Source organism: Pteropus alecto, unplaced genomic scaffold (genome assembly GCF_000325575.1).
Source record: "Pteropus alecto unplaced genomic scaffold, ASM32557v1 scaffold156, whole genome shotgun sequence".
Classification (NCBI taxonomy): domain Eukaryota; kingdom Metazoa; phylum Chordata; class Mammalia; order Chiroptera; family Pteropodidae; genus Pteropus; species Pteropus alecto.
This window is the reverse complement of record NW_006437746.1, coordinates 5,038,670-5,050,517: the sequence shown is the minus strand read 5'-3', so window position 1 is coordinate 5,050,517 and position 11,848 is coordinate 5,038,670. Positions and strand designations below refer to the sequence as shown.

At 47.3% G+C, this 11,848-nt stretch overlaps 1 protein-coding gene across 3 annotated transcripts in view; it reads right to left on the bottom strand.

Moving 5' to 3' along the window:
• KLHL18 (kelch like family member 18) overlaps window positions 1-11,848 on the bottom strand; it is a 48,955-nt gene that overhangs the window by 10,314 nt on the left and 26,793 nt on the right. For all 3 annotated transcript variants that reach the window (XM_006914873.2, XM_006914874.3, XM_015591747.2), the window contains 5 exons: window positions 9,052-9,182; window positions 6,446-6,586; window positions 4,152-4,350; window positions 1,724-1,884; window positions 334-470 (listed from right to left, as the gene is read on the bottom strand). In XM_006914873.2, coding sequence (XP_006914935.1) covers window positions 334-470; window positions 1,724-1,884; window positions 4,152-4,350; window positions 6,446-6,586; window positions 9,052-9,182 — 769 coding nt within the window. The remainder of the gene's footprint in view (window positions 1-333; window positions 471-1,723; window positions 1,885-4,151; window positions 4,351-6,445; window positions 6,587-9,051; window positions 9,183-11,848) is intronic.

Here is an 11,848-nt window from a genome sequence, read left to right as displayed (position 1 = left end):
AAAGAGCTCTGGCTCAGGAACCAGGACCCAAGACCGAGTCCTTGTTCTGCTGAAAACTTGTGTGAATATGGTGGAAGTTCTCTAGGCCTCAATTTCCCCATCTGTAAGGTAAGGGGCCTAGGCCTCAAGGATGTCTAAAGGCCTCTTTAGCTCTGATATTCAATGGTGTTAATACCTGACGTGCTCTAACTGCAGAACAATTACATAAAATCAGGATGCGTGAGGGGCGGTGACACACGAGGAGAGGAACAGCAGGGTCAGGCTATGTTGTTTGGTGCTTCCTTGTCCACGGAGCCCAAGACAAGGCTCTGCAAAGGGGGAGTTGCAAGATACCTGCTGAGTTGAGGCCTCCCACGGCATAGATAAGGCCAGCGATGGATGTGCAGCAGCGAGGCCGAGTTCTGAAAGCTGGCAGGTGAGGCCGGCGCTCTGGCATGAGGTGATAGTCCTTCGCTTCATCTACCAGGTCCCTGGAAAAAGGTGCAAGATGCTAGGACAGGAAGTATCTTCCCCACTTGGTCTACATTTGCACTTCAAAGCCTGGCTCCCCCATCTCCAACTGTGGCAGGAACTCGGGAAGAGAAGAATTCTGGAAGGTTTGGTCTCAAAGAACCAAGGTGAATCCAGGAGGAACCATACAGAGCTACTGAGACATGCTCAAAATTGGAGGAGGAAGATGAGTTGAGCCCACCTAGGCTACTGTACTCACAGTGAATATCTTCTAACAGGCACATACCTGGCAGGAGAAAAACAGGGTGGTGCCTAAAATAGCTGACTTTGGAGAGGTTCAACAAGCAGCCTGTATCCTGTCCGCTACCCAGGCCCAGCTCCTTTCCATCCCTGTGGCTCACACCCTGCAATTAACCATCTCTTGCCTGGACTGGGGCAACAGAAGCCAGCTGCTCCTGACGAAGTTCCTGCCGCCAGCCCTACTCCTCCATTTCACCTTCCACACTCAGTCCAAGCTGCCTTTCTGAGAACTGTTGATGGCTACCCTTTGCCTAGATAATAAAGTTCAAACTCAACAGCTTCTGTGAGACTGCATGTCACAGGGTCCCAGCTACCTCCGGGCACACCTCCACCCCTAAGTGACACACGTCTTCATTCCACTTGCATTGAGCCACTGAACTAGCTGTGAATATGACAAGCAATTTGCAGGAGAAACAGTTTTCTCTGCTGCTCTGCTTTTGCAACGATCTTCCTGGAGGGCTCCCATCTTCTGTGTTGTTTTGGTAGCTCTGTTATGCCATGTCATCATGGACTTATTCTGGGCAGAAGTTTCATGTGCTGGTAAATACGGCCCCCTCCTTGCCCATCACTGTAGATGCAGGCCCAATCCCACCTGAGGCCAATGCACTGACTAATGCTGACTGAAGGGGACAGGAGCCCCGGACAGTCACCACTATGTCAGCTGCTGGTGTGAACAGGGTCAGGGCAGGCAGTATAGATGCCTGTAGGTTCATCAGTAGTGCACTGGGTGGAGATGCTAGAAAATTCTCAGGTAACTTTGGGAGGAAGCCCCTTCTGCTTTGATGCTCCATACGGCACATATCTCTGCCCATGGTGTAGACAGAAGGCAGATCAATCTGTGTGCCATGGATTAAGACTGACTACTCCAGACCCTTCCTCTCCTGAGCTGAACGGAAATGGCCTAAGTGGCCAAGTTCTCCCCTCTGCCCAGACCCTTGGCAGCAGGATCCTGTGCAGGCCCACCTTTGCTCACCTGCACTTGTGGCAGCAACGCACCAGGTCATCCTGCTGCACTCGGTCTGACAGGAACTGGGGCCGGCAGAGGGGCAGGCGGATATTGGACAGCAGCTCAGGCAGGCAGAGCCCCCTCTGCTCCCGGTCATATCTGACCCAGGCCAACGCGGCTTCAAAGACCTGCCATGACAGACAGCGGAAGCTGCGGGGGCAACTCTTCGCAGCCAGAGGCCACATCCTCATCTTCCCAACCTCCAGCCCTCCACTCCCCCTAGTGAAGCTGTCCCTGGGCTGTTCAATCTTTCCAGTTTCTCTCCTGAATGCACTGTTTTCTCTCCACTTCCCCAGCTACCCCATTCAGTCCAGTCTCATTACCGTAACAGCTCTGGCTTTCATTATGCTGTCCTAACGAAACCATCAACGGCTCCTTATTCCTTTCTGCATCGCAACAAAGTGCCTTATACCTCCCTTCCTGCTCTTCCTGAACCCTACTCCTAAATTCGCCCCACCACCCTCTACTCTAGCCAGGCTGGCTGGTCCCCTGTTCACACTGTCACCTTCACCTAGAATGTCCCCTCATCGTCTCTTCATCCAAACCCACTCTCTTTTCTTCAAGGTCTGGCTCAAGATCCATGTTCTCCATGGAGCCTTCCCTAATAGCTCTAACCACAAGGTCATCTCTCTCTAAAACCCTCCAGGCCTTACAAATGTATCACGCCAATAAATGTGAGCTGCCCCGGTCATATTAATTAGTGGAAGAGCTAGGGACAGAGTCCTTGCTCCTAGGATGAGCGAGCACCCACACTGCTGAGCTCAGGGTCCACTTTTCTACTGCTAATATTTGGGGTAAGGGCTCTTCAGACATTAAGAAAATGAGCTGAGTTGGGACTAACATCCCAGCGGTTTGCCTCCTGGGAACTGGGGCTCCTCCCGCTGAAGCAGAGCTTCATGACAGGCTAGGACTCTTGATTTCAAATATGCCAAGCTGCCCTGCCATGGGCTTTGGCTGGACCTCCCCACTGACCAAAGTGGCAGAGGCCTGGACGCAGCGGTGCTCCCAGTGCTTGCAGGGCCAGGCCCAAATGTGCACCTCACGGCCCAGCCCTCGCCACCCTCTGCTCAAAGCAGAGTTTACTCACCATTCTCTTAAAACAACTTGCACCATATCTGCACTGAACAGAAAGGATCGCTCTTTGCTCCTCTCTGGTTACTAACACCCTAAACTCTCGTTGAAGCTTTTCTTGACCACCCCAAGATATTTCCTTTGTCCACAGAGGACCCTATAATCACTCACACCTTGCTTTGCCAATAGCTTCACCTCTTCCATAATTTTAAGTATAGCAGCACCTGACTGCCGCCTCTAATCCTTCCAGCTCAGTAACTGATGCCAAGCAGCCTTTGACGTGCTCCCCCTCCCCCAACCTCCCTCTTAGGTCCCCACCTCCAGCCTATTTCCTCACCTCTCTCTCATCCAGCATGGGCCCCCTGGGTTATTATGTGGGTGCCCTCAATTCCCATACTATGCACCTCTCTCCCTTAATCACACTTACTTGGGAAAAAAAAAATCTCTATTCTGGAGACTCACCTCCTACTCTGTACCTTTACTTGTATATTTGGCTGACAGAAAATGCACAATGGAGCTGACCAGTTTATCTTAAATTTGTGACCACTGATCTCATCAGGTCCTGCTTCCTATCAAGCCCTATCTACTTCCTTAGCATCATCCACTTCCTCTCCCCTGTCCTGGATGTCTACAGCATACCTTTTCAGCTCTCCTCAAATTTCTAATACTCCTCCCTCATCCTCAGCTGAGAAAATAGAAACAAGTCGAAAGAGAATATCAATAGAACATGCCAGCATCTCCCTTTCACCCCGCCCCTCCCCTACAGCTAGGTGTGTGGACTGAACAGCCTGCACGCCTATCAAATACACACTCGTAGTGGCCTAGGTATGTCCCCTCTCATTCACCTCAGGACTTCATTCCTGCAACTATTCTCCCTTTTCTCCTACCTTATCTATCTTCCCTCTTCTCTGGAAAATTCCCATCAGCAGTCAAATTATATTGTAACTTCTCTCAACTTGAAAAAAAACCCCTCCTGACTTTGTACTCCCCACCAGCGACTGCTCCAATGCTCTGCTCTCCTTTAGAAAAAGACTCTTTCAAAAATTATTTCCAGCTCATAGCAGCACTATTTCTAATAGCGAATACTGGAAATAACCCGAACATCCAAAATAATGAAAGCAAGGTTGATAAAATGAATGGAATATTATTTAGATATTAAAATGTATAAAAAGTTGCCATGAAAAAATGCACGATACAATGAACAACAGTTGCATACACACCATGATCTTCATTTTGTCAAAATAAATAAAAAATAGAAAGCAAAGGATAGAAAGCAAAGGGCGACACCTCTGCCACCCACGGTCTGCCAGTGTGCTCTACAGACCTGTTCCTCAGATTTGACATTCAGCTCATCCCGAGACACCAGCTCGAGCACGTCCTCCAAGGGCAAGGCCAGGAATTCTTCTGACGCGGACACCTCCACAAAGTGCTGGTGGATGAAGCTGTTGGCTGCATCGTACAGCACAGCGCACATCATTGTCTCAGCAAATTGGCGTACACCTAGGCAATTTTTTGGGTGGAGCCTTTTGGCATAAGAAAAGAGGAAAAGAAAAAATTGAGAGAAAGAAAGAATGGTATCTTTGATCATTCTCAGGTTGGTTCTGGGTAAAGCCACAGAACCAAAAACAACACCAACAACAAACTTTGTCTTCAACTTTGGAAACGCCCTGTGTGACATCAGGCGCCTCTCTGGGACTCAACTTGTAAAGGTATAAAATTAAGACAGATTATCCTCAAAGGTCCCTGCCTCCTGGGCCTACTGTTCTGTGCGTCCAGATGGAACGTGCCCTCTGCAAAGTCCTATGATGTAGCTCTCAGAGGAGAAAGATTAGAACACATACTGAAGGACCTGTTGACATTCTTGGTTGAGTGTCCACCTTTGGTCACCAAGAAGGCACTGAAGTTGTAGCATGAGAGTTTAAACCACGAGGAGAGATGACGTCCTTAACACTGGGACCCTTACACTTTTCTCTATTTTTAAACAGAAAGGGGCACGATGGGTCTAATTGTTCAGACAGCCAGCTATGACATCCAGGCTGCTATCACCTACTTAGCACCATCGGGAGTCAGGTACTTTCCCAGGCCTTCTGTAGGCCTTCTCCAGAACCTTTTCAAGAACACTGCCAAGTAGTTATCACTCTCATTTTTAGATGGAAAACTGAGGCCAGAGAAACTAAGAAGGATATGTCACTGGGGCGTGAAGAAACTGCCTTGGCCAAAAAATCACTTTTCTTAGCATCTTTTTAGGTGACACGACTTTGTACCAGCCTGGATCCAGTGTTGACAGTGATGACCTCCAAAGCCCCTAGGGGGAGCTGCTGTCCCCTTGTGAGTGGCCAACTTAATCCTTTCCAGAGTGCCTACTTAATCATTCTCCAAGTTCTGTAGGAACACGGAGATGAACCACGTCCAGTCTGTGTCCTTACGAAGCTCAGAAACGAGTAGGAAAGACAGCGGTGCCCCACGTGCCCACATGCAGCCCTGCAGCCTGCCCCAGAAGGCGTCAAGGGCAGGGTCAAGCCAGGCTCCGGGGCTGCACTCTCACCACCTGGCCTCCGCTTGCAAAACCCGGAACGGGACCGCCTCCTTCACGATGAAACCACTCACCCACACCCAGCAGAGTGTCCCCTGCATGTGAAGTGTTGTGACCACGGTTTATAGGACTGCCTGCACACCCAGCAGTGCTCAGTGACATCCACAAACATCATACGGGCAGGATGTGGGCCGCAGGTGAGGTTCACAGAACTGCTGAGTGAACTGGGTTGGTGGAGATGGAACAGGAGCGGGAGGGGTCAGCTCTAAGAGGGGATAAGTTTCGAGGGGCAGATCTGCAGTGGGAAGGATGCTGGCCTTCAGGCCAGGGACCTGGTGATCGGAGTGCTCGGGTGGAGACCAGGCATTAGAGAGCAGCACACACATAAGGCGCTTGCTGCTCTGGTTTCTCCCTGCCTGTGTGCAGCCCAGCACTAACCCTCACCCCCAAAAGCCTCTAGTGGTTAATAGGCGGTTTTTATTTTCTGACTAGACCAAGAGCTTTGCCTCTTGAGGAAGAAGAAGAGGCTCATCTGCTCAGTCAGGTCACTGCCAAGTGCTGGACATAGGTAGGGGTATAATCCATGGTCCTTACCCTAAAAAAGCCTACAATGATTGCTCCCAGGGGACAAGGGGACAGAGGATTCCAGGAGATAAAATTTGGGGGGACTCTCAAAGAGCTGAAGGGAAAACAAAGATCAAGAAACTGAAGGAGGAGGAAGGAGCTAAACAAAGATGGAGATGTCTGTGGAATGGTCAGGGAGCACTGAATAAACCAGTGGTGAGAACAGTAGGCTGAATCAGCAGCTGGTCAGACTGGAGAAAGAGGACCAGACGAAGAGGTACGAGTCAGGCCAAGGGAGAGTGCAGGCGGGGCTTCCTAAGTCATGTTTCTCAAAGGTTCAACCCAAAGAACTGGGTGCTGCTTCATACGGATTTCAAGAAAGGACATTTCTACAGAGTAACCTTCCCAGCTCACTCTCTTCATAAAACTGTGCGCCCCAAAGACTCAGCAAACTGGCAGGGATTCCAGAAGTAAAATGGCCACGCTCTCCACTCCAGGCCAGGCCCATCCGATCACCTCACCGTTCTCGAAGGAACGTGCAGCAGGCGTCCTTGATGCTCTGCAGCTGCAGGAAGCTTGCTCCCATCAGCAGCGACTGGACATTTTGCTGGTCAATGGCAAGGTGGCCATTGTAGGCAAAGTTGATCAGAGCTTCCAGGGCGCTAGAGGAAAGAGGAAGGATGCTCTTCAGAGACAGGCCACAGGAGACTCAGGCCCCCGGTGAGCTGACGTCACTCCCTGGGGAATGGATGGGCCCCACTCTGAAACCCATTTAGCCCAGGCCCTTTGAGAAGCTATGGGAATGGAACAATTACTTCGCCACATCTAGACTCATTCTACTTCTTGTATTTACTGCCCAAATAATTTTATAACAGAAAATTCTAAAGAGAAAGCGATTACCCACAATCTCACTACTGAATGAGTCAATGATGGTCATTTTTCTAGGTTCGTTTTCAGTCCTCACTTGCCTGCGTGCATAATTTGTATGGATATAATCATATAATACTTTTGAGGCCATTTCCCATGTTGTTTCACTGCCTTCACGTTGATCATTTTTAGTGGCTGCTGTATAGTATTTCGGCATGAAAATATACTATCATTTATTTCCTTTACTGGTAGGTATAATAGCTATTACCATCTGATTGTCATTCAAATAATGTTTTTGGATTATTATTTCTTTGGGATAAATTTTTAGAATGAGAATTCCAACATTTTTTCCCTTCCAATTCCAACAGAGAATGAAATCTGAATTCCACTCATAGGGCTGTATGTGGTCTGGCCCCTCTCCATCTCTCTGACTTCACTTTCCACTCTGTCCCCCTCACTCTAGTCCAACACGCTGAACACGCTCTCACCTCAGGGCCTTTTCACTGGCTGCTCCCTCTGTTTGGAGGGCTCTTCCCCCAGATGGTTGACTCCCTCACTTCAATTAAGGTCTTGGCTCAAATGTCACCTCATCAGAGGCCTTCCCTGATCGCCCTGAATAGCAGACCGCCCACCATGATTTGTAGCCTTTACTCTTTACTTTTTTGTTATCACTTTCCCTTCCTAGCCATTCCATGTGTGTATGTTTATTGCCAGATCCCTGCTATTAGGAAGCTTTCTGTTTTCCCAGTGGTATACCTCAGTGCCTGCAGCAGCACATACTACAGGTGCTCGGTCTACCCCTGCTAAAGGCAGCACCTGGACCGTGCATGGTGATTAGTACGGCTCTTTCAGATACTGACCCAGAGAAGAGAGTGTACAACAGCCCTTGGAGACCCACTTCTGTGTCTTTCCTTACAACTACCTGGCCTGAGACTTCTGCCTTGCAGTGGGTGTATAAACCCTCTCGGTGTCCGGGGGCAGATCACCTTCAGTCACCCAGTGGGTACCACAGTTCCCAAGCTCCTTTCCCCCTAGTTTTCACCATTGTGAGATGAAGAAGTTAGGCAATAAATGACAGATTACAGGCTAGTGTTGCAGAGTTACTGGTTTGTTTAATGTCTCTCCTCCAAGGAGGATATCAGTGCCCTGAGTCACCTTGTGTGTCATGTTTGCTGCTGCATTCCCAGACCCCAGAACAAGGCCAGGCACGTAGTAGGTATACAGGGGACCCTTGGATATAAATATGCAGCCTCAGTTCACATACTTGCAGCAAAATCTTTTAAGTCACATAAACAGGGCTTTTTCCTTTCAAGGCCCCAAAAGGCATACTATGGAATGTTTATATAAAGTCTTCAGACAGAAATCAGGAAAGTATTTCCACGAAGAGTAATTCTAGTAGTTCTAGTAGTAAGTGACTTTAGATGTAAGGACAACTTTAAGTGCCTAAACGATGTGATTTCAGGAGTTATGTTACTGCCTCCTGCCCCTAAATTACTGTAGGTGTAGGGCAGACTTTCTATATCTCAACACTGTAGACATATGGAGTCAACGTTATTCTTTGTTATGGAGGGCTGTCCTGGATGAAAGAGATGTTTAGATGAGATAACCTTTGAGCTTGAGCTCCTTGGGCTTCAATATTCTCATCCATCAAATAACGACGATTTCTGCTATCTTCTATACCTGTGCTGCCCACACAGTAGCCACTAGCCTCACATGGCTATTTGAAATTACATTAAAATTAAAATTAAGTACAATGTAGAATTCCGTTCCCCAGTCCCACTAGTCACAGTTCACATGCTCACAGCTACATGTGGTTAGTGGCTACCATTCTGGAGAGTACAGAATGTTTCTATCACTGCAGGAAGTTCTAATGGACGACACTGCTTTAGATGGATGAGAAGGGCAATGAATAAAGACATTTATCTGAAAAACTATTTTGCCAGTTAGAATGGCTAGCACGGACAAGTGCACAGGATTATATACCATCAGCTTTGTACCTGTCCTTGCTAAAAAAAAAAGTACCTTAAACTTATTCCTATTAAATATGTACTCTAACAGAGTAAAAATACATCAAAACTCTCATTTTAACTGTCTCAGGTCACCTGCTGAGGCTCTAATTTGTTTACTAATCACCTACTATGTGTGTGGAACATGCCAGATACAAATACTGTATCCTGCTGCAGGCTCCAAATGGCACCAGGCACAAGGCTGAAGCTGCACCTGGGAGCAGCCTGTGACACCTAATGGAGGGGTTTGGTACCTTGGGTCCATTCCTTGCATCACTATCTCGTCCTGCTTGCACTCCATCATGTCATTTGTAAACATAGCGTGGAAGTACGGGATAGAGGCTGCTAAGACGATCCGGTGAGCACTGAATTTGTGGTCCCCAATCTGTGGGCAAAAGTAAAAACAAAGATAGAGACTGAGGAATGCAAACACAAAGACCCAACCTGCCCCTTCCACAGCTTAACCCTCTGTCCATGGGGATGGTACCGGAGGCATCCCACTACACGACAGCCAAGGCTTAGCATGGAGACCCATCAAGAATGTAAACAATATTTTAATGAGGTATTAAAATGGTTAAAAAATGTAAGCCTGAAAGCCTTGAGCAGTAATTTTTACTTATATGGTAGGCTTTGCTGCACCCCTCCCAACTCCCACATCAACTTAAAGACCTGGTTTCTCTAACACTTTGTCCTGATCCCAGTTTTATTAGAAGGCAGATGAAACAGACAAACTGGCCAAGAACCCTGGAGTTCCTGCAGTAGGTTCCTCAGAAACAGTAAATACCTAGTGACAGGAAAAGATGAGGAGAAACAAGACCAAACTTGAATAGGGGGTACCTGCGGGGATCAGGACAGAGCAGGTGTCATGGGCACAAATGTTGGGGGTCCTTGGGTACCAACCAGGCTGTGGTAGACCACAAGGAGCCCAGAGTTCCTCTTGGGAAAATGACCCTGGTAGCAGCCAGCTGGAGGCGGCTGATGTGGACTGGCGGGTGCTCTGTGTGGCCCACAGGGCTCAAGCCCATGGTCCTCATAGTGACAGAGGCAAACTCTCCAATTTGTGTTGAATCCTCACTGACTGACGCATCTTTAGCCTGGCGAGATCTATAAAGTGATTTCCACCCATCTGCCAAAAGGATATTCCCTTTCTAAGCTTTGCCATTTATAGCTCCAAGCCACATAAGCATCTCCACTGAAGAACATCCCACTCTTCAGAAAGAGCAAAACAGTCCTGCTTTTCCTTCACCTGAGATCCATATTAGTGAGGTGCAAGAGCATCTCACTAACCGATGCTCATCTGTTCGCGTCACATTTATGCAAGGATTCTAGCTCAGGCTGTCACTATGCTCTCTTTTTCAATGACCTTTAGTTTATTACCTGTGAACTATCCTTCAAGATCACACACACAATCTTCCAAATACCAAAAGATCCTTATCAGATTCAGATTCTCTGAGTTTCTCATATAATTCTAGGTGTCCCACAACTGGGGTTGGGGACATTAAATGGCTGTGTGCTTTGGGGGAGTTTTCATAATTTAAAAACATCACAGTAATACATACAAATATTTCTTAAAGTTCCATAAGGCTTTATGATGAAAATCAGCAGTTTCTGCCTCGCCATTTCCTGCTCCCAGGGGCAACTATTCCAGTATTTATTTCTACCTAAGTAATGTGCCTATTACTTCTTGATTTTTCACTTTTAGTTATTACTTGTGGTTGTCAGTCCAAATAACCCCCAATGACCTCTGCCTCCTGATAGTCACACTCTTGTGCAGTCCCTTCCCACAATGTCTCAGGGTTGGTCTGTGACTGACAGAATATAGCAGTGATGATGATGGTATGTCACGTTCAAGGCTACGTCATAAAAGGCACTTACTGTCAATATCCTCTCATCGTCTCTCCTGGTCCCTTGCTCCCAAGAAAGCCAGGTAACCACTCATCGCGAGGAGAGGTGCCTCTGAGGAGGGGCTGAGGCCTCTGCCTGTGGCAACCTGAGGGAGCCCCAGTCTGTGCCTGGACTGTACCCTACGAGAGGTCTCTAAGCTGCTTCTGAATTCCTGACCCACAGAAACTGAGATAAGAAATAAATGTTATTTTAAGTCACTAAGTTTAGGGGTGATTTGTTATTCAGCAAAAGGTAGCTATTACATTATCTATTTAATTCTTTTGACGGAAAGTTAGGATTTTGTTCTGACACTTTCTTTACAATCTACTCCAGTTATTCTATCTTTCAGTATAATTATCGTCAAATTCTGGTTAAATTAACAGTTACATTATTAGGACTACATGAATATTATTTATAGACAAGCCATGGTATATATACTATGATTACATTTCATTTGTTGTATAATTTTTATTTTCCCTGGAGATAATAAAAAAAGAGTAAAACTCCTTTTAATATGTTCAGTCGGGTACCCTGTCAGTTTGCTCTTGAGACATCCCTACGGGAAACCCTGTCCTGGGAATTCCTTTCGTCTCACTTACACTGGGACCCCATTTCCTGGATCCCATTTAATCTTCTTCCTTATTTATTCCTTTGTCCTGGTGGACAGCATCTTCTAGTAGAGCTTCCTAAGAAAGGGTCCACTGTAAACTGTTTTCACTCACAGCACTTCTGAAACCATACGTGTGGGGTTTTTTTTTTCTTCATACAAACTAATTCTCCAACTCTCCACACCAACGGTGTCCTACGATTTAAATCTGGCACTGACTAGGCTGTTAGAGTAGACACCACAGGTTAAGGGCTCAGTCCCACAAACTGGCCCTGCTTCAGGTGCCAACTGCAAGTCTGAGTCACTCATACCTCTGACCGATGGGCTAGAGTTGGTGGTGAAGGGGAGGGTTGCCCTACAACCTCACCTCAGCTTTCATCATTTGCTAGAATGGTTCGCAGAACTCAGGGAAAAGTTTACTTACTCTTACTAGTTTATTACAAAGGATACTTCTATAAAGGATACAAAAGAACAGCCATGACGAGGTACACAGGGCAAGGTCTGGAAGGGTCCCAAGTACAGAAGCTTCTGTCGCCATGGAATTGGGGTAGCCACCCTCC